Consider the following 23,088-nt stretch of genomic DNA (forward strand, 5'->3'; position numbering starts at 1 on the left):
CATGTGGTCGGGGGGGGGGTCCTATTCCTCTGCGGGGCAACCTGCATATGGCCAATAAAGCATTCAATTCAATTCAATTCAATTCAACTATTCAAAATTCTTATTTTCTTCCACCCTGAAAACAGATTAACGAATAAAATCGTGAAAGCTTACTCAGTCTAAAGTTCGTTTTTTTGTTTTGTTTTGAAATCATTATGCGATCGCATGTTGTTTGTCCCTCTGCATTCACCGTAGCCCATCCAACAACTTCCGACAGGAAGTTACGATATGGGAGAATGACAGAAAAAAGCTTTTTCGGATGTAAAAATAGTTTGAAAATGAGTATAAAAACTCCCAGTTGCGTTGTAGTTTTTAAATTGCTTCGAATACGAGTTCTCTTTTTTGCAATAGAAATTAAATGTCCTCATCAGGGCATCAATGAGAGGTTTATTTTGAAAGTTCTACCCGGAAGTCTTGTGTTTGATCTCGGCTGGCCTACTTAACAGCAAAACAAGTAGGTGTTTACTGAAGTTGTGTTATAAAACAGTCACTGGGCACCGACATTTAAAAAACAAAAACTGGACAATGGTCTCCGGCGGTGCAATTCAGATACCGAGCCGTCTCCCGTTGCTGCTGACCCACGAAGGAGTTCTTCTCCCGGGCTCCACGGTCAGGTTCAGCGTGGACTCCCCACGGAACATGCACCTTGTCCGAGAGCGGCTGCTGAAGGGGACTTCGCTGAAAAGCACCATCATAGGGGTGATTCCTAACACCAGAGACCCGGAGCACGACACCGACGACCTCCCCACGTTGCACAAGTAATGAACTTGTAGCTGTGTAGCTTTCTGTGGGTTTACACGGTTGTTGTGTGGAGGTGTGACATACAGCTGATGGGTCCCCTTCAAGTTGTCATAAACGTAACAGGTCACAACATCTCTGCAGGATAAGGAAGAAGATCAAATATATTTCCAGTACACAGGAGTATTTTATGTGTTTAGACGTCTGTAGTGTGTGTCATCGTCAGGGGAAATGTACTGAATATTGGGTAAATCGAAACTCAATGCATATTTGAGCATGTACTTTACCTACCCCCCTTTTTTAAACTATTATTTGTTCTAGAAACATCTCCACTTTTACTGTAGCCATGAAGTCGGAAACGGCCGGGCAAGCACAGAGAAGCGGACTTTAGCCTTTAATCAGTGGACTCCAGATCAGTAGGTTACCAAACAGCGTGTTCCCGTCTCTAGATTGGTTACCAGGAAAAAGATGGTTTGTCCGACACTGAGTTAATCTGTGAGGAAGGTGGTCATGCTATCTTAAATCATAAAAATTGTCGAACATTTTCTCAGATTTCCCTAAAAAAAATGTACGATTTTGATTGAATGATTGAATGAATGATTTAAGGCTTTTTTAAAATATATATGACTAGTTTAAATGTGAAAAATAAATCAAGCAATTGTATAAAGTTCCATATTTAAAGATGCACTAAAAAAATATGTGACACTGCAAAATGAAACCTGTAGAAGAAATACTTGAAATACTAGAAGATATCAGTGGGTAAGTTAATCCAAATGAAACACAATTCTGCCATTTCCAGGTGAGGCTCTGATTATAACTGAGGTAATAATTATAACTGAATTAAAGGCTTTTATCTTTAATATTTTCTGAGATATATTCATGCTGTAATGCACCCTCATTATTTCCAAGTGCAAAAAAAACCAGACCATTTTTCAAGAAAATGTATCTTGAAAACTACTAATATCTTAACAACAACAAAAATCACTGGTTTTTTTTTTTGTTTTTTTTTTCAAAAATTAAGAGCTTTTTTTTTAGGAAAATCTGAGATAGTTGAGCAGAAAGACCACATTGATTTGAGATGGAATGAATAAATCCTTATAATCATCTGCAGTGAAGGACAGGAAATACTTGCACTTGCTCATGTAAATGTTTGGCGCTTATACTTAAAATGTAACAGGGTTTGAATGAAACTCAGATGGTTGATTTTCCACACACTACAGCACACTTGCTGCTTATATGAAGCTTAAATGACACTGTGAAAGGCTCCAACACGATCAGAGGTGTGAATACTGAGGCTTTGCAAGCATTTAAAATCAGAACAGTTTGTTGTACTGCAGAATGCAACCTTTCAGTGAACTGCTTTTCAATGGCCACCTCATCTGTCACACACTCTCTTTCTCTCTCTGTGTGTGTCTGTGTAGAATTGGTACAGCAGGGATTGCAGTGCAGGTAGTGGGTAGTAACTGGCCCAAACCTCACTATACCCTCCTCATCACTGGACTGTGCCGATTCAGTGTATCGAGTCTGTTAAAAGAGCGACCCTTTGTCCTGGCAGAGGTAAGCTGTCGGTTTGATTTGATGTTAAAATATTGGAGCAATTTTTTTTTGTAAGATAAACCTAAGTTTCTGGATGTGCTGTCTATTTAATGAGCGACAGTGGTCATCATAAGTGTTCTGTTTTGTACCTGTAACGAAGCAGTAGTATCACTACATACTGATGATGTACTCTGATTTAGTCAATGTAAGAAGTATTCTTTCCTGCAACACTGTATTTACTAGTTGCCTGAGGGTAGATAATAAGAAATGTTTTGCTATTTCCTGTTGTTGTACAGCAATATTCTTTGTAAACACACTGTTAATGTTTTTTATGCTTATAGTAAACATGACAAAAGTTTCAGGTAATGGGGTTCCCATACTGTACAAGTGATCCCTGTGAGCCAAAAGCTCAGATTTCTGCACAGACTGCTGCAAACATTTTGCTTCTGATTTGGTTTTCTACTCTCAGCTTTACATCATGCCAATAATAGATGGCTTGGTCCTTAATATGCTAATCTCAGGCACATAGCTCTAGCTGGCAGCACAGAAGCCCCACTCATCTGCTGCTCAAGCCTTCTTTTTCCAAGGTCCAGCGCATCAGAAGAAATCTGACTAAAAAAGGGGGAAACTAGATTTAAATTGGTTTGATTCAAGCAGTAAAGTGGAGGACTGCACCAAGGTCAAGTGTAATATTGAATTTTCTGAACTGTAAATCATGCAAACCCACAAGTAATAGAAGTAGCATTAGTGAGAAAAAGGAGCAATAGCTGAACATTATAAATCCCCTAAAAAAACCCAACAAAAAATCAGTCTGAGAAGTTAAAGGTCACCTGATTCCACTACTTGCCAAGTCCAGCAAGAGGTTCAACAGAAGTTATAAGCTGCAGAAATAAAGTTTGTTGGCAAGTCAGCCAGACATGCCTAAGGCTGAGATTATAACTCCTTGTGCACATGGGAAGCTACAGACACACAGTTGTTCCTATTCAACAACTTTCAAGTCAGCTTAGGATGCCTGATGCATTTCATACGTGCTCCGTAGATCTACATCTATAGAAAGATGGATTCCTTATTCGGAAAGTCTTGGCAGTTTCCCTCCATGAATTACTACACGTTTGATTTTCTGTAAATCATTTAAAAGTCAAATTGTGCAGATGTGGGTGGACACTGATCGTTGTGTAGTATCTCTTTCAGGGGCCGTTTTGGGGTTTCCAGCACATGTGCAGCTGGCCCATTCAGAGTAGGAGTGCTCACTTTTCTAAAACCAACGCATCACTTGTACTGCGGCGTAATCACTGACCTCCACTGTCTAGTTATTAAGATGGGATTAAATTGAGTGATAGTGAGAATACATTTTTATTACCCGGTGTGAATTAAAAGTTCTTTTATCAGCATTTAAACAAGATCATCTAGTGTATGACTTTTATAACACCATTTCATCATTAAATAAAGTAATGAAACATGTTTTAGCATATTAGAAATGCACAATACACAAGTATGTGTGGCCTCACAATGTGACTCACTTTTTATTTAAAAAAAAAAAAATGACAGGTGAAGCAGTTAGATCAGTTGGAGCGGTATACGACCCCACAAAGAGATGCCACCGCAACAGATGATGGAGAGCTGGGGGAGCTGTCGGAGAAGTTCTACCAGGCTGCTGTACAGGTGTGTGTGTGTGTGTGTGTGTGCGCGTGTGTGTGTGTGTGTGTGTTTAAGAATTTAAGAGAGAGAGGTCGTAAAAAAATTCATGTCTTGAAAAACTGATTAAGTTAAAAACAAAAATGCCTTTGTAAGGAGGAAAAAAATGCCAAAAGGGCGGTGCAGACTTGAAGAGTGATGACTGACGGACATGTGAGGGTTCTTTAATATACACTAAAGTGTTACATACACACAAGAGCTGTTGCCTACAAAGAGACTTGCATTCAGCAAATTACTTTATATGTGGACTAAAACATTTCTTGATTTTTCACAGCCTGCAAAATCTATGATGTGTTTGTATATTCAAAAATATATATAATTTAGGCAAAAAAATTAGACACAACAACTGAAACGACTTTAACATGTGTTGTCTTGAAGAAATATTAACTGAAGTTGGATTGGGGCCAGGCTGTATTTTAATGAAATACCACTTTGCATTAAAATACTCTAAACTGTGAACATTCGTGTTTAGATTTGTGGAAAATTGAGGTATAGTTAAAAAGAATCATCAGAATTGAAAAAGCAGTGGAAAACATTTTTAAAACACCTACTGGTAAAATGCTGCCCCCTGCTGGCGAAAGTGTTGTTAAATTTAGCAGAATGTGCTTTTTGTTTTGTTTTTTTTTACAAAAATTACTTTTGAGGGGAAAAACAGGGAATGCCACGTCTTCAGTAAATTTATATTGTTATTTGAAAATAGTCCCTTAAATTATAATGCACGTTTTAAAAAGTTTTATTTAGATTATGAAATGGCTAAATAAACACTAATTGTTGATACCCAGTCAACTATTCGATTTTTAAAAATGTATTTATTTATTTATTTTCATCTGGCAGATGATTTTGTAGAACAGCTCATGTCATTCTGAATTATTTTTTAGGCTGCTGTGCACGCACAGCGTGTGCTGTCTCCACAGCTTGTCAGTTATTTTCTGGTTAGAATCTTTTCTCTGCTTTGGCTGCCAAACAGCCTAATATAGTTCTACTGTCATATTTAAATATTTGCTAGTTGTTTTTTTGTTTTTTTCACCACAAACTACTTTTTTTCCTCTCAAGTATTAACTTTGGCCATACAGCTCAGTTTAAGTGTCATCTATCCACAACAATAACTCATAAAGCAGCTGTTTCATCTAGATGTTGCTTTGAATATATCAGATCCTGACTTCTGTACTGAGGTCGGAAGTTGGGTTTCCTCCTGACTTCCTTTCCACCTAAACCCTGTTTGCACATCCAACCAGCAGAGTGGGATGTACAAATCTATGTACAAACTAAGTTTGTGCGTGTCATTTTACAATGAAGCGATCTGCAGATTGCAGCTGCCACTGTATGCCCTTTACTTATAAAAACTTCATCTCAATGTTTGCATTGGCAGTTTATGTAAGAGCTTGTTGTCAATTATTTTCAAAACTTACCAAACTGTGAAATATGAACATTTTTGAGAATAATAAGAAACAGGCAACTTTTTAAAAATGTAATATAGAAGTAAACTGTGCCGTGCTGCAGCATGATGTGATGGATCAGACTGAAGATGAAAACATACACATGCAGTTGGACTTGATTTATTGTGTTTTTTTGTTTTTGTTTACACATTTACGTGTGTGTGTGTGTGTGTGTGTGTGTGTGTGTGTGTGTGTGTGTGTGTGTGTGTGTGTGTGTGTGTGTGTGTGTGTGTGTGTGTGTAGTTGTTAGGTATGTTAGACATGTCTGTTCCAGTCGTGGCCAAGTTCAGGCGCCTCTTGGACAGTCTGCCGAGGGAAACTCTACCTGACGTTGTTGCCTCGATGATCCGCACCTCAAACAAGGAGAAACTCCAGGTGAATTCAAACTGTATACACAATCAAAGCTTTAGAAGAGCCAACATGTTTTTATTCATTTTTTAGAAATCAAAAAGGTTTTAATCTTGATGCAAACAGTTTCTGCAAGTGTTCTAACTTCAGTTGCTCTGCTTTTGCCAAATACCCATTTTAGCCCAAACTACTTGTGGCCCCTCCTGCAGTAAATCCTAGGTTTACTGCAGGAAGGGCATCCTACATCCTGAAATATGGTGATCCTTTTGATATGGCAACTACTTGGGACGTAAAAGGGAAGCGGACTCTTCTTCTTCCTCCTCCCCTTCTTCTTTCCTTCTAGTCTTCTTCTTCTTCTTCTTCTTACTCCTCCTCCTACTTCTTCCTACTGTTCCACTTTTTACATTTTCTTACTTTTCTTTTTCTTCCTCTACCTTTCTTTCCTCTTCTTCCTTCTGTTCTACGTCCTTGATATCCACAATATTTGACAGTATACTTAGAGGAGAAAGAGAGAGGTCACTATTTGTTGGGGTTTTGAAGCAATACAGGAACTTTCCACTTATTCTGCCATTTAAGGATTTAGTGCTTTATTTTTTAGCATGAAAGCACACATTGATGTGATTTTTGACTTTTTTTCCCCTCAACAATAAATCTTCACAATAAATAAAATGTGTTGTTTTCCATGTGCTGTGAAGGTCCTGGATGCATTGAGTTTGGAAGAGCGCTTTAAGAAGGCCCTGCCCATGCTGACCAGACAGATAGAGGGACTAAAACTGCTGCAGAAAACCAGGAAGACGAGTCCTGATAATGAGAAGAGGGTAACAGATGTGCAGTCCTTGTATGTTCACACTGTGATTTACATTCCAAATCTCGTGCTCACATTTGGGATTCCCCTCTGTTTAGGTGTTGGTGCGGAAAGGTACAGTGTTCCCAGGTCGACAGTTCAATCTGGATGAGGAGGATGAAGATGATGATGGTGATGACACAGCAGCCTTGGAGAGGAAGGTTCATGGGGCGAACATGCCTGAAGCTGCCCTCAAAATTTGCCTGAAAGAACTCAAAAGGTAAATTTCATACAACATATACACAATATAAAGTGTATTTGTGCATACTTCACAAACACAAATAATGCTGCTGCTTTTACTTGTTTAGACCATGTTTAGATCTGGCTCTGTTTGGTGTCTGTGTAAACATGATCCAGTACTGTAATTAGCCTTAAATGCTTCAGTTAGATTGTTCATGTTCCTCTTCAATCTGTCAGATTGAAGAAGATGCCTCAGTCAATGCCTGAGTATGCCCTGACCAGAAACTACTTGGACCTGATGGTGGAGTTGCCATGGAGCAAAAGCACCAAAGGTAAATTAATCTGCAGACAACTTTTAATGGACGTCAGCTCAGTTAAACTCTTTGGGTTTGGTAGATTTCACTGAGCCGTAGTAGTGACAGTAAAAACTTTACAGACTTTGACATTGAGAAGGCTTTGATATGCAGCTGTCTGCTTTCCAGGTCAAAGCATCTACTGCGTTGATTAAGGCTGTCATCTTTTTAATGCGTTCTTAAACAATAATCAAAATGAAATAAACATTCTCAGTCTCTTTGGGTTTTGATTCGCACTCTTTAAGCTACATTTTTAAGGTCAACATATCCTGGACACCAATTATTTGAAAGCTTGGAGTTGTATTGGTAACTCATTGAAGTGTTATTGGCTATTCATAACCAGCCACTTTGCGCATACAGTTAGTTGGGTGGACTGAATCAGGCCAAATTAAATGGCGCTACACAGCGTCCCAGCATACATAATAATGCTTGAATTTCACAAGAACTGTTCTGGTTTGTCCCTGCTGATTGCAGGCGTAAACATGTAACCAAATATAAGTAATGACTCCAAATGTTAAGGGTAAGGGTTCATTTAGCAGCAGTGTCAGAGGTCACAACCAAAGTATGCGCTGCTCTCTGACATCTGATTGATGGACCTCTAAAATTTGCCAAACCACTGTGGGGCAAATTGTCTACCTGGTTTTTGATGTCTGTGTATGTTTCTTTGGTCTCACATTCAAATTGCTACTAGAGCAGGTCAGCTACTAACCGGAAGGTTGGTGGTTCTATCCCAGGCTCCTCCAGTCTGCATGCCAAATATCCTTGGGCAAGATACTAACCCCATGTTGCTCTCCGATTCATCCATCGGAGTGTGAATGAATGTGTATGAATGTTAGATAGTGAGCACTTAACAGTTTAGAAAAAGTGCTTGTGTGATTGGGTGAATGAATTAGTTGTATGAAGCGGTTTGAGTGCTCAGAGTAGAAAAGTGCTATATAAGAGCCTGTCCATTTAACTCACCTAAAACACTTAAACCTTCTAGACTGCCTGGACATCCGAGCTGCACGTACCCTATTGGACAACGATCACTACGCCATGAACAAGCTGAAGAGACGCGTCCTGGAGTATTTAGCTGTCAGGCAGCTGAAGACATCACTCAAGGTGCTTCCTTAATATCCCAGTCTACGGATGCTTAAAGATGAAATCTTGTGTTACACAAAGCACTTTTCTTACATTTGTTATGTATTAATCTTTGAGTTTCATACTGCTGTATCTGCTGTTTTTAGGGCCCCATCTTATGTTTTGTGGGCCCTCCTGGAGTCGGTAAGACGAGTGTAGGACGCTCGATTGCCCGAACTCTGGGCAGAGAATTTCACCGAATTGCTTTGGGAGGCGTCTGTGACCAGTCTGACATCCGAGGACACAGGTATGCTCATAAGATTGCTACGCAACTGAAGGTTTCGTGTCCACAGTGTAGACTGTGAGTTTTCAGGTTGCCCATGTATAGCAACAACCCCCAAAAAATACAAACTACAATAATAGACCTGAGATATGCTAGTTTTTTAACCGTTTTACCAGAGAAAACTGGTTTAACAGACGAACAGCTGATTCTGTTCGTCTGGACACTGATTGTTATTGTGGCTGTGGACTAGTTCATTTAAACTTTTCCATGTGTCCCTGTTCAAAAACATCTGAATACAATTAGTAGGTCATTAGCAAGACTCTATAGAACTTGACTGCATGCTGAAGTGGCAACCCCCAACCCTATTCAAGTAATTTTAAGGAAATTTACCGGTAAATATTTGGAAAAATGACAAAAGTGCTTTTATTGCGTCATGTTCATTCACTCATGAGCTGCTGTAACATAAATCAAATGGCTGAATTGCCACCTCAGCATGCAGTCAAGTTCTATTCAGGACACCGGCCCTTGAAGATTGGAGTTTGAGATCCGTGGTCTACTCACACCCACCCACACAAAGCGTGTTGCTTTCTTTGGAATAGAGTCTGCATTTTTATTTAAATCCCTGTTTCCCTGCAGCGTAATTTTTTAAAAGTAGGGTAAAGATACAAATTCCAGACTTAGGACACCAGCTGAATGTGCCAGTATTTTAATTCCTGAACTAAAATAATAATATATTACTGGATGATTCCACCAAGGAGCACCCCTGAAAACTAAGATAATGCAGGTAAATGCTCCCTTTGTCTTTCGTCGTCATATTCAAACTTTTGCACCAGTTGTTGACACTAATGTGTCCACTGACTGCACTGCAGGCTCACAGTGGCCCTACCAGTCACAAATGGATATTGCATCTTTGGAATTAGGAACTTTGTGAAGGTGTGCATGAGCGAAACTCTAAATAAGTGCAATATAAATAAATATAAAGCAATATGTAATTGTAAAATTTAACAGGTAGATCTTTGTTCTTTTTTCTTAGGCAGGATTCGTGCCAAACAGCCTTTCATTGTTCTTGTAACAGTGACAATAAAATCTATCCTATTCTATTCTATTACTGTAGTCTTGTTATGTAGAACTCTTTTAAAGTGGCTAGAGAAATGTGCTTGAGTATATTGTTTTCATGCTGGGACTTAAATTGCTCCGTGGACGTGTGGTGGAGCAAAAACACAAGCTCGCGTAACATAAGGCATTACATTTGATGCTATATAAACAGTGTTGGTCAAGTTACTTGAAAAAAGTAATAAGTAACTAATTACCGATTACTCCCCCAAAAAAGTAATCCCGTTACTTTACTGATTACTTATTTTCCAAAGTAATTAATTACTTAGTTACTTAGTTACTTTTTAAAAACACGATTTACAACCTGAAGAGGTGATAAAGTGATAGATCTTTCAGCCCAATTCTACTTTTTCTACAATCCATCATACAAAATGTAATCAAATGGAAACGTCTCTTTTTAAAACTTGTTTTATTAGTTTTAATCTTTTAAATTTATGTATCAAGCAAAAATTAAATTATATGCAACATTCTCTGACTGGAAGAAATTTGTTTAACATTTAAACCTATTTTCTACACATTCCAGCACATAAAATATATTTTTTTTGTGTGTTTACACTCAGTCTTTCACATAGATGCAAGTAAAACACACAAAATAAATAACATGAAAGACTCAGCGGTCCTTTTGCTCTATTTTCACCTGTAAAGCAGGAGTAGGTAGGCGGAGGTGTGCTCTGGTGCAGGTGTGCCGCAGCGGTCAGTGGAAGAATCCGCGAGTTTCTCTGTGAGTTTCCCATTACGTGGTACCACACTCGGTGCTTGCTTGGAAGTTTAGGGGTTTTTTCCGCTGTAAAAAGAAGTTTTCTTCCCACGCACAACGGACACTAATGTTTTTGTCACTTTTTATGGAATCAAACTCAAAGTAAGGTCAGTACTTCCACGCTTTAAATGCTGCACGCTCATACTCTCTCCCACACTCGATATATGATCCACTGTTGATCTGCACACAGCTGTTATCACGAATGTCGCACTCGCTTACGTCACTGTCATGAGACACTCTCGCAAAAAAAATCACGGTTTTAGTAACGCAGTAACACAGCGTTCCTACGGGAAAGTAACGGTAATCTAATTACCGTTTTTGCAATAGTAATCCCTTACTTTACTCGTTACCTGAAAAAAGTAATCAGATTACGCGTTACTGCCCATCTCTGTTTATAAATCACACTCACAAATAATGAAGCTCACTATGAAAAATCATGTATTTTATCCCAAGTTTTTCCTTAACACTCCCCACTGGGAAAGCTAGAGTAAAATAGTGTCTTTTTTATTTTATTAAGTCCAAAACCTGTACTAAGATGTAATGAAATTTCTTGGGAAAGCCTGCTGATATCATTCAAGCATCCCTTAAAGTCCACTTGGGTTTAATTTAAATGAAGGATAAAGGACATAAATGGATTCGGACAGTAGTCTGAAAGTATTCGGCACATTTGTTGGTTTTGTTTTCTTCTGACTTGGACTTTTACTTTTATGTAGATGACCTTATGTAAATATAAGCTTTGTTTTTCTGTAAAATAAAGAGAGGTCACTGGTAATCTGTGTTTGTTAGAAAGTGTTAAAAGGTTGTCACCAACTGGAAGACAAATTGTGGCCAAGCACATACACCACATCACACAGATCCTCTTGTTACTGTTATGGGTGTCATGTCTGGAGTCTCTGTGCGAGCAGAGAGGCGAATGGGGCAAAAGAGTTCATCTCGGGTTACGTGGATGGTCGTGTTGTTTTAAATCAATGGCTCACATACATATTTACACCCAAATAAGAAACATGTGCATGTCCTACCAACAGCAGAAATAAGGACCAGACTCTTCAAACAATTGATTATACAGTTTGTTCAACTTAAAAATATTTCTGATGTTCTTATGTGATTTAAATCATTTTTATTTCCTACTTTCGAAGCCCACAAACTGCTTTCAGCCAGTACATGCTAGCAAACACTTGAAGCTTGCTTGCATTAGCTTTATTCACTACAGAGAATGTCGCATCTGTGTTTATTTTTTCTCAGATATTATTGCTTGGTAATTCAGTGCATATCTCTAGGGTATATCGTGAGCCTTTGGTTTGCTTGAAACTGAAAAGTTCACAGAGTAGAGCATCATTTTGTGTCTTTGCCATGTCTCCAGGCGTACATATGTAGGGAGCATGCCCGGCCGCATTATCAATGGTTTGAAGACAGTGGGCGTCAATAATCCCGTCTTCCTTCTGGATGAGGTGGACAAGCTGGGGAAGAGCCTGCAAGGGGACCCTGCAGCTGCTCTGCTGGAGGTCAGTCTGTTTCTCTCTCAGGTTACGTGTGATGTAGTATCACGTCTTCTCTGGTTATTTACTCCCTAAACAAAACCTTAATGTTTTGAAGGATTAATTGTCAGTAGCGAGTAGAAACATGCAACATACCGTATCCACCAATTGGTTGCTATAGCTACCTAATTAACCACTACAACACATAATAATTTTCATAATAACACAAGTGTTATTAGTATTCCTGCCCCATGATGCCACAAAGTTCCCACTTACTGCAGTTTGCACAGTTTACAAAAAACACACACACACACAAAATAAAAGGGTTTCTGTGTGCACGCTAAGGTCCTGGACCCAGAGCAGAACCACGGCTTCACAGACCATTACCTGAATGTGGCCTTTGACCTCTCACAAGTGCTCTTCATCGCTACAGCAAACACTACAGCGACCATTCCCCCGGCCCTGCTTGACAGGATGGAGGTGCTGGAGGTACCAGGTGGGTTTAGTCACTTTGTTCTGACGAAATATCTCAGCAGATTTATCAGAGGTTATCATAACAAGAGGGTTTCTATTTTATTGAAAATACGTTCCCAGAACTCCACTATAGAAGTCCAAAAAGTTTCCAATTAAAAGAAAAAATATTTTCCTGTTAAATGGGCACCTGTGTTCCTCAAAGGACATGACATAATCCAAATCTGAAATTATGAGTCATTTTAAGACCAGAGTGAAATCTAGCATCTGATCTCCCTGTTTTGTTGTTGTTGTTGTTTTTCTTTATTACTGTTGTTTCAGGCTACACCCAGGAGGAGAAGGTGGAGATTGCTCACCGCCACCTGATTCCAAACCAGCTGGAGCAGCATGGGTTAACCCCTCAACAGCTGCATATACCTCAGAGCACCACACCGGACATAATCAGCAGGTACAATCTCACACAAACTCAGTCATCGTCACCTAAGACTGTAAGACTGCATAGCCGTTTAAGCTTTATGTTAACGGCAGCACACAGCGGCATCAGTGTCAGATACTGGTGGTGAAACACACTGAAACACGTGTGAATTTTCAACAATGAAATTGTGAGAGAGATGATTTGTTCAGTGACCGTTGATCTGTGAGAATGATTGTTATAGCTTCTTCATTTAAAAGAGACTCGACAGACATAATTTTATAAAAGTAAACTTACATGTAGAATACGTATCACAGGTTCACATGTCTTTCTGACATGCAGAGGCAGTCTGGTTAGTGTGCAAAAAATAGAAAATATATAGGTTGATCTGGGTAGATCTCTTTTGCAAACAAATAAGAAAAAAAACACATTTCAAAAAGGAGAGAGACGGGTTCTCAGGTTTTCAGGTGATTACAGTTACAGGACAAAACAAAGAGCAAGTACATGACTGACAGTCAGAGTGTTGCCAAGTTTTTAACCCTACCTGATCACACTGTGACTCTCAGTGACAGCTGTGTTTTATTCATCTGTTATTTGTCCTTCTGTTTGTTCTTCCTCTTTTAGGTACACCCGAGAAGCAGGTGTGCGCTCACTAGAAAGGAAGATCGGGGCGATCTGCCGAGCTGTAGCTGTCAAGGTTGCCGAGGGTCACACACTCACCAAGACAGAGACTTTGACCCCTGAAAACTCAAAACAGCATGGAGGTGAGGGTCTGAACCTTCCATCTTGGTCGGGCTGTGGAATTTAATTTGAAGCTTTAGCTGCAGAACAGCACAGAGCTACACACTAACAAAGCTTGTGCATTAAATACCAAATGTTGAGTCATTACAAATATTGAAAGATGAAGTACAACAGAAAAGAGCATCTTAGTTAACACAGATTTATTTCAGTAATAATAGCAAAATGAAACACTCATCACTGGACTTATTTATTTTATAAATTTATTTATTTATTTACTTACTTATTATGACAAAAAGATTTTGCTAATGCCTTTTTGACCAGAGTGTTTAGGCTTTGTTGCTTTAAGGGTTTTTCTTTTATGTATTTGAAGACCATACTGCCATGTAAAAAAAGAGTTTTTCATAGGTCCTGTAAAATGAAGTTCACCCTGTGATTCAGTAGCTTTTAGAACCTCCTTTAGGAGCAGTACCTTAAAGTAATTCTTTCCTGTATGACTTCATCAGTCTCTCATATTGTGGTGGAATTTGCTCGAGAGCTTGGGGTCATTGTCCTGTTGCATCATTTGAGCCCAGTTTTAGCTGTTGGACAGATGGTCTCACTTTTGACTCTAAACAAATTTGGTGTACTGAGGAGTTCATAGTCCACTCAATGCTCAGGTGCTCAGGTTCTGTGGTAGCAGAACAAACCCAAATCCAATCCAGTCACCCGTCCAATTCTGTGCTTGACAGCTGGTATGAAGTGTTTGTGCAGATATGCTACATGTTTGTTTTTTTCCAAAAACAAGCCATACTTGTTCAACCTTTTTCTAATTGTACTGCCATGAAGTCTAACATTTAGCATTCTGAGGCATGTATTATTGTAGGGTGTTAATCCTGTCTTTTAACCTGTGTTCCATGTCGCTCCCCAACCGGTCGCGTCAGATGGCTGCCCCTCCCTGAGCCTGGTTATGCCGGAGCTTTCCTCCTGTTAAAGGGGAGTTTTTCCTTCCCCCTGTCGCCAAAGTGCTTGCTCATAGGGGGTATTATGGTTGTTGGGTTTTCCTCTGTTAAATACAACAAACCAGCCTATAACTAAAATAGAAACAAGGACTAGTGTTTTAGCAGCTCTCTGAGATTTTGTGCAGGTGAAAGAAGGCACTTCAGAATGGAATATTTCAGGCTTTTACCTCAAATGTTTGACTCAACTCAAATTTCAAGTTATTTTCTACATTTTGCAGGGTTTTTTCTCAAAGTTTTGAGTTAGGTACCTTAAAATGTTGACTTACTATCTTGACATTTTAAGATAATAACACCATATTCTGACACATGGATCGCAAAACATGTTTTTTTTTTTCCATTGGGGGAAACAAGCTTCCAAAGTCTTATTGAACTGCAAGATCCCTTTTTGCTTGAGTCATAATGTAAAGTAAATGTTTTTTTTACTGTAATCCAGAATCGAATGTAATTTTTTTCCTCATCCAATCAGGTTAGTTTTATTTATATTGGGCCAAATCACAACAACATATGTAACAGGCCTCATATGTAATGAACAGCAACATATTTTACTTGGTATCATAGTATTGTACACTGTAAAACTAACTGATATTATTTGGACATCTCGAAAAGTCGATTGAGCTTGTTCAGAATAAATTTCATGTCAACCTGTGACTTAGTTTGGCGACACAGATGACGCGAGTAACTGACACAGATCTTATCTGTGTGGTTAAACAAAGAACTACAGACATAGTAACAAAGACTGACTGCACGTGAGCAACAACTGGCTAATACGTTAGGAGAAATATCTCCCACAATATAGTTCGGGTAACAGCCGTTAATAATGTTGAGTTAAAACACTTGTGCTTCTGTTCTTTGTTGCAGAGTGCGAGTGTTGGGCACAAGGGGCTGAAATGAGCCTGGGAAAAATAAACTTTGAGTAAATCTTGACCAGAGCAGTTTGATGGATGTTGGTTCATAATGTGATGTTATAACAGACAGATGTTTGACGTGGTGACAAATTACTTATTGGTTGTTTATTTGTCTAATGATCATTTGTAAATCAAATTTTACGTCAGGTGTTAGATATCTGAAGCATGCTCGCAAGTACAACATTATGATTTTTATGCTAATATCCTAAATAAACCTTATTGTGCAGTGTCCTACTCAAAAGCACTGGATATTACACAGCAGTACTCAGTTTTTGATTTGTCTGCGGGATTCTCAGTAGAGTAAATAAAAACAAAGAACTACAAAACTCATTTTTGCATCATTAAGTAGCAGACATGAAGACCGGAAATTTTGTTTTAGGTAGAGTGGTTTAATTACAGAGAAAGACAGAAAAATGGGATAAACGTGACATAAGTGTTTCTTTCTGTTCTTTAATGCGGCCTTTGTGTTTCCAGGTAACCACACGTGTGTGTGTGTGCGTGTGTGTGTGCGTGCGTGTGTGTGTGTGTGTGTGTGTGTGTGCACGCGCACAATTGATACATGTTCTCATGCATTCTTTTTGTATTTTCTAAGTGGTAGCGGTTTTTGATGTTCATCTGTGATATTTGTGTTTCTGTTTGACTTTTACGTGTGTGCATGTTTGCGTCATGTTGGTGCGATTTATGTATATGTGTTCACAGCTGGTTTTTCGTTCTCATTCGCAGCTATGTCACTGCCATTTTTTTTCCCCTTTCCCTGTGAAGCCTGGTGTATGTAGTTGTTTTTTTTTAACTAAACAATCTCTAAGATCTGATGATTGCAGTGTGTTTACGTTCACTTGAAATAGTAAGAATATTCCTAACACCTAACTGCACGAACATGGGTATAAACAACACATATTGTTTCTTTGACATGTAGCTTTCTGAACCACAGGCTACAAAAAAATATGGATGTAGCCAATGTGATGTTATCCACAAATTTGTGAAACCCTTTTCTGAATCCTGAATGTTGCAGGTGTTACCATGTTTGTTGATTTTTTGTTGTTTCTAGACAGGAACTGAATGCAGTTATTCACACGGCAGTCCTTGATTTAGCTTTCAGTGAATGTTTTGCTGTAATGTTTGTTTTCAGACAAGGCAGCACCTCCAGAGTTGCCCATAGTGATTGATCATATCGCACTGAAAGACATCCTGGGGCCTCCAGTGTTTGAAATGGAGGTAAGCAGAGAGAGAAAGAGCAGCATGTGCAGTGTTCATAATCCACAAGTTTATTACAGAAACATGCAGAATTTATTCTCATGAACATTTTTGACCGCCTGAATTTTCTGGACCTCAACCGATGCGATTGGTTTCCATCACAATCCATGACTCTATAAAGGCAGCCTGTGAGCAGATCTCTCAGCTCCATACAGCTGCTGCTCATCCTGTCAGATTAAAGTCATTTGCCTTTCTCCCTTCATCTCTCCAGGTCATGTGGAACTTGTTTTCTATGTACTTTTATGAGGATTGAAAAAGATGTTTTCACGTGTGCATATTGGCAGGTCTCTGAGCGGCTCACCCTGCCTGGTGTAGCTCTCGGCCTGGCCTGGACGCCGCTTGGTGGGGAGATCATGTTTGTGGAGGCCAGTCGGATGGAGGGAGAAGGTCAGCTCACTCTCACGGGTCAGCTGGGAGACGTTATGAAAGAATCTGCCCACTTGGCCATCAGCTGGCTCAGAGCGAATGCTAAAACCTACCAGCTCACAAACAGTGAGTCCAGATACACCAGTGTTTATATTCTATTTTGTAGTTTTAGAGAAATACAAAACAACTTATGTTGTGCAACTGTGTGTGTGTGTTTGAACAGTGGTGGGGGGTTCAGATCCTTTAGAGGGGACAGACATCCACCTCCACTTCCCCGCTGGAGCCGTCACCAAAGATGGCCCCTCTGCTGGTGTTACAATCGTCACCTGCCTGGCTTCACTGTTTAGCGGCCGACTGGTCAGATCAGACGTCGCCATGACTGGAGAGATCACGTTAAGAGGGCTTGTGCTGCCAGTAAGTTATCGTAGTAAACACACATAAAACGATCATCTCTAGTCCACTCTAGTTTTGACAGACAAGTGTGGCCCGTCCTCTGCAGGTGGGCGGGATTAAGGACAAGGTGCTGGCTGCACACAGGGCAGGAGTGAAGCGCGTCATCCTCCCGAAACGCAACGAGAAAGACCTGGAGGAGCTTCCAGCAAACGTCAGAGCCAACCTCGACTTTATCACAGCCACAAACCTGGACGAGGTGCTCAACGCCTCTTTCGATGGAGGGTTTCCGGGAGTAAGCAGCACGCGTGCACACCCTCAGCTCACCAGCAAACTGTAACACACTGCTCAAAACACATTAACAATGTAAGGCATCTGTGATCTTGGATAATTAAGCCGTTTTTTGATCCTTAGAAGAGCTGTAAGGTCTTTTTGCAGATGATTTATTCAGTATTACAAAGCTAACTTGAAGTTGAAGATGGAGCTGAGATACAGGAGAATTCAGTTTACAAAATCCCCAGCTCCTCTTTGCTAATAGCACTGTGCAGCCAGCTCAGAAATAACTGCTAAATATCATCATAGTGGGGCTTTGTTTTTCATTTCAACTGAATAGCTGCTTATTTCATTTACATTGACCTTGTATTAGTAGCCTGGCTATGTCTTCCGAAGCAGGGGGACTAGTGAGTGATACATGCCTTAAAGATTTATACAGGTTGAATTTGTGCGCTGAAAAAGCCCAAATGTGCATGAAGAGTGCTGCTAAGGGAAAGAAATTGATTGATGTTTGTTTATGTAAATTGTTCTCCTTAATCACATATTTTATTTCACTCTAGTTGGATTTTTATCAGTGGATCTTTCACATCCACAATAAAATTTTATTTAGCTGCACTGATGGTGATGAATATATTCTGTGATTAAAAACTGTAAAGATGTTTTGTTTTCATTTCCTCCACTAGGCTGACAAATTGAAACATAAAATAAATTTAGATTTCTTTTATTTACTGTGACATTTACCGATTTAATTATTTAGCCTACGTTTTTCCTGCTCTTGGAACTTTTAGTTGGACAAAAACTAGAACTGTACAGTTGAATATGGATGCATCTTAAAAGTATAGCTTTTTTATGCTTTAGCCTCAAGGATTCAAGTGTGCAGTAGAATATTCAGATGATTAGCTGACTAATATCTTTAATTTGATAGCTCACTGAGATGACTTCTGATTCTGATGTTGTTTTTTTAGTGAGTTATGGTTAAATCATAGAGGGACATGATTCCATAAATACGTGTTTTACTGAAAAGCATAAAATGGAAAACACTAATGTCCAGTTATTTGTTCGACTTTTAAGCAGTCTGAAAATATCACACACATGCATCCAAAGTCCATTGGTGACACCATAGAATACAGTTTCTTCCATGCAACCTCGTATTTTGGTCATACACAGTAATACTGTGTAACAGCTTGAATAGTTGCATGTTTAAAAGTGCTCATTCATTGTAATAAACGTTTCTGCCTCTGAGGGGTGCTATAGAGTCTTCATGAGGCTGCACTTTTCTTCAGTCTTGTTGAGTGCTGCCCTCTTTGTTTTGTCACATTCCACCTGCCTAGTTACTGGTCTAGGGGAATAGGTTTCCATGCGAATCTTTAGTAAACTCAACTAATCTAAGTTCATTATTAATTTCTGCTCATTTGCTTTATAGGAGCTATAATCTTGTACAGCAAGAGATGGGCTTGCTGGCAGCCTGGTGAGATACAAAAACTAGAGATGAAGAATAATATTTAAGGATGCCGTGGCCTTCAAGAGTAATCACGAGGGGAAATGTTTTTTTGTTTTTTTTTAAATGCCTTTCCATTCTCTTCTTTTTTAAATTATAATGCAAACAAAAAATATTCAGTCCACAGTTTTATAGCTTGTCTGACAGTGAGACACGCCCACACATTTGCTGGTGGTAGGAGCCTCTTGCATCACTTTTTGGAGGTACAGATGCCTTTTTGTCAGCTGCTTTGTTTCAGTTGTCGGCTGAGATGTGGAAACCTTCGAATTAACTCATCTGTACCAAAAAGGAACAGAAGCAAGAACAGTAAGAAAAAGTGCAGTACAAAAAGTAAATACATGCCTCATACATGTGATGGCAATAACGCAGCATGCACATTATATGCTAGTGTTCTTGCAAGACACCTCGAGCAGGAGGAACTCCTTTGAGCACAGATTTGTTAGAACAATTTGAAATATTTTGCAAAAACATTTCTTTATGACTATAAGAAGGTTTACTGAAAAAACTTGACAGCCATCATATTTAAATATCACACAAAACAAAACAGTGCAAAGTCTGACTTATTCACTGAAGTTATAAGTTGACTGTACTGGGGGCTACATGTTTGAGTACACATTAGCCAAATATTACACGCTGCACGGTGCAGTATCAAAGAGACTACTGGAGTCAGTGTGCCTTGCCACAAAACAGTTCCACAACCCTTTTTTTTTTTTTCTTCAATTATTTAAACAAAAGTGTTTGGTGAGTTGTAGATGTTCTAGGTGAATCTCTCAAATTTTGGAAAAACCTGAAACTCTCTGCACAACAGAGCACCATCAAATTACACTCCAACCAGTTTGTGCTCACCAGTTCCTCCAAACACATTTGATGCAATAGCTCTTACAGAGAGTACTTGTCCACCTAGAGGATGCATCATTGTGCCAATACGCTGCTGAATTAAAGCATTTTTCTGGTCAGCTGCACATTCCCTTTGTGCTTGCTGGGGTTTAGCAGTCCGTGTGGGTGTGGAGCACTTCAACTTCTTTAAAACAAATTATATTTGAATAATGAAGGTATTAGTGTTTTGTGTAAAGATGCATTGTTGTCAGCTTTTCCAGACCTGGGATGTCCAGCTTTTATAAATCACCCCTGAAACTCAAGTACATCTTTCCAAAAGATCTTCTGCCACTTTTCCCTACCATTAGTCCTATTGCTACTTCAGCCACAATGATGCACTGTTTTAAGGAATAGCAATATTAATAGCAATCTCATGGCAGGCACTCAACTGAAGTTCTACAATGTTTGTATACAAGAAACTATCGGGATGGGATATTTGATTCAGTGTAAAGTCTGGAATACTTATAATGGTGTTGATATGCCTCTCGTGAAACTGACGACTGGAGTTGGTTCAAAATGCACATCACCGAAGTATTTAGAAAAAGCAGATTTGGGCATAGACTTGTTGCTTCTTGCTTATGAGGACAAGACTCAGACATGAATGGTCAATAGCTCTTGAAAATTAACCTCAGCCCAAATGTTCAGCCGTTCTTTCAGACAACCTGACAAAAGACAAGAGAAACTACAGGGGAGCTTTCACTTTATTTTAGATAAATACAGGAAATCATCCTTTTTGCACTGTAGAGCTGTAAAGGAGGAGACATTTGTGAGGAACAGATTTTAACAACATGAAATGCCATGTTGTAATAGCTAAAAACTAATGACCCACCTCTGCCCTGTGAGTTTGGGTCATCTCTTCCATCCATGCCAGTCTGAAGCTGACCGATGGAAATTTGGCCAAGGGTCAGAAGATGGATGCTTTACATGACCCCAATGAGGTCCACGGTAATGCCACTAGTAGTTATTCCACGTAGGATTCATCTGGAAGTTGTAGTATCCACTGTAAGGGTCGGCATATCTTTGAGGATGATGTGGCCTTGATGGGTGTTCTTCTCCAGCTGGCTTCGGAAATGCAAACTCCTGCAGGCGGCCTTCATCATGATGCTGGTCAGGGTACAGCCTTGTGTGAACTGGCAAATGCTCTGTTTGACGACTCAAATCATCTTTCTCAGGCCTGTGTCGACATCCACCGTGATGTTCCTGGCTACCTGGAGGGCATGGAGAATCATGTGAAAAGGGAATGGATAAGCTGAACTGGTAGCCCAGGTTTGAAGGATCATGGGCATGGTCTCTGCGGGGATTATTAAAACTCTTGTCAATAGTAAGGCCGCTTGGTCCGTACCGAGGAGGATTAGCACGATCATGAGAGTGAGCAAAAGGAATCCTCAGGCTTATGTCAAAGCTCCTGGGCTTGGCCACAAGATTGTTTCTGTGTGCTCGTGGCTGGACCAGCGATGTTTCCATGGGTCTGTTGGTGGGAATATTAGAGCGTTGCTGATATGATCTTGGGGATTCGACTTGAACCTGATTACGCACATTAGGGTAGATCTGTGGATCTGTCGGCCTCAGAGCCCTCATGTATTGGAAAGGGCGAGGATTTCCATACACATCTTGTTCCCCTCTTCCACCCTGCCACGTTCTAGGCTGCACAGAACTTGTGGCTGAGAAAGAACATGGGTATGAGTACAGATTATAATCATGTTGGTAAAGCTTAGAACACATCTACAGTTTGTCAGTATTGTTTAGATAGAACTTCAGTGTTGAGTTTATTAAGCCAGTGTCAAAGACATTTGTATTCTTATACTCTTAACAGGAGGAAGGAAGTCTGTTAATTTGTGTGATCCACTCACAGAAAGCATAATATTCATATACATTTATACCATCTACAGTTACCCAGCTTGAATTTTCCTTTTCCAAATTTAACACTGAAGAACTCCGTCTTTTCAAAGCAATTACTAAAGTAAAAAGATAAAACACCATGCTTACGATGACTGATTACATAAGTTGAGATTTTGGTATCTAAACATCTGCAAGTTAACTTAATGCATCATACATGGAACCTGTAGAGTTTCCCCCCCCACTAAATGAAACCCGGCTGTGACGTTAAAGTAATGCAAACTCAGCGTTACATTTTACCTCTCAGTGTGCTGTGAGCCATTTAAATACCCTGCTTTAACCAAATCAAATCTGCCAATTTGAGCATGAGGTATCTCGACCCTAACCCAGTAGCTGCAAAGTCCTGATAAGGTACACTGGTAGACCTGTTTAGTGACCAACAGCTTTATCACCTGAAGTGGGGGAGAGGAAAAAAACTGCCTGGATTACATACTACATATTTTGTTCCAGTGTAAATACTGTTAAACCTCTTTCAAATATTATCTAAAGAGATGCTGCAGATTCTGGATGCAGGCAGGACTTCACTGGACTCCTCAGGTAAGACATAAAGTTGTCATTTCATAAAATCATTAGAGTAGGTTTCAACATGCTCACCTTTGGGAAGAGCTGAGGAATAGTTCACATCACTCAAAACATAAAGCAGTAAAAACCTGTCAAGCAGCACAAATACAGTCAAGATAAAACCAGACCAAAGCCTCACATTCAAGTACAGGAAGTGCATATCATGAAAATACATTTAAACATTGTACCTTGCAATTAAGAACCGGGCAACCATGACTCCAGTAGCTGCACTCACTGTCCTCACAAACCCTCCAGCTGGACTGTGCATGCAAAGCACTCACATTTCCACGGGTCCACACACACCAGCTCCGACCAAACACCAGCGTACATCTGAGTTACGTGTTTAGGACATGCTGCTGTCTTTATCGGTCCTTCCTACCGGCAGGTGTTTCCAATCAGGCTTTTTTAATGAGAAGTTGAACTGAGGTACCCAACAGATCGACTCCCCCACTTCTTTTATGCATACATGTTTATTTTGCTCTTCACTCAAACTTTTGGGGAGACACAAACTGTTATTCCAGGTAACCTGTTAACCAATCAGAGAATACTAAATGTTTAAAAATCTGGCTAGATTCAAACTTTACACAGGAA

At 39.6% G+C, this 23,088-nt stretch overlaps 2 protein-coding genes across 2 annotated transcripts; one reads left to right on the forward strand and one right to left on the reverse strand.

Annotated features, from left to right (window-relative positions):
- Positions 1-438: 438 nt before the first annotated feature.
- Positions 439-18,400, forward strand: lonp2 (lon peptidase 2, peroxisomal). Its single transcript, XM_085464446.1, has 17 exons — positions 439-797; positions 2,199-2,334; positions 3,862-3,975; positions 5,688-5,819; positions 6,488-6,610; positions 6,696-6,856; positions 7,054-7,148; positions 8,152-8,270; positions 8,396-8,535; positions 11,742-11,883; positions 12,202-12,352; positions 12,649-12,775; positions 13,364-13,503; positions 16,513-16,598; positions 16,922-17,129; positions 17,227-17,417; positions 17,503-18,400. The coding sequence occupies exons 1-17, from the start codon at positions 565-567 to the stop codon at positions 17,731-17,733; spliced, it is 2,529 nt and encodes an 842-aa protein (XP_085320572.1). The 5' UTR covers positions 439-564; the 3' UTR covers positions 17,734-18,400.
- A 2,553-nt stretch (positions 18,401-20,953) lies between these two features.
- Positions 20,954-22,767, reverse strand: LOC146706298 (uncharacterized). The gene is made up of 3 exons (XM_085465254.1): positions 22,686-22,767; positions 22,531-22,586; positions 20,954-21,701 (listed from the first exon to the last, which is right to left on the reverse strand). The coding sequence occupies exons 1-3, from the start codon at positions 22,763-22,765 to the stop codon at positions 20,995-20,997; spliced, it is 843 nt and encodes a 280-aa protein (XP_085321380.1). The 5' UTR covers positions 22,766-22,767; the 3' UTR covers positions 20,954-20,994.
- Between the last annotated feature and the right edge of the window lie 321 nt (positions 22,768-23,088).

This window comes from Copadichromis virginalis, linkage group LG7 (assembly GCF_057382275.1).
Source record: "Copadichromis virginalis isolate Kocher_CV1m ecotype Utaka linkage group LG7, C_Virginalis_male_GT1.1, whole genome shotgun sequence".
NCBI classification, from domain to species: domain Eukaryota; kingdom Metazoa; phylum Chordata; class Actinopteri; order Cichliformes; family Cichlidae; genus Copadichromis; species Copadichromis virginalis.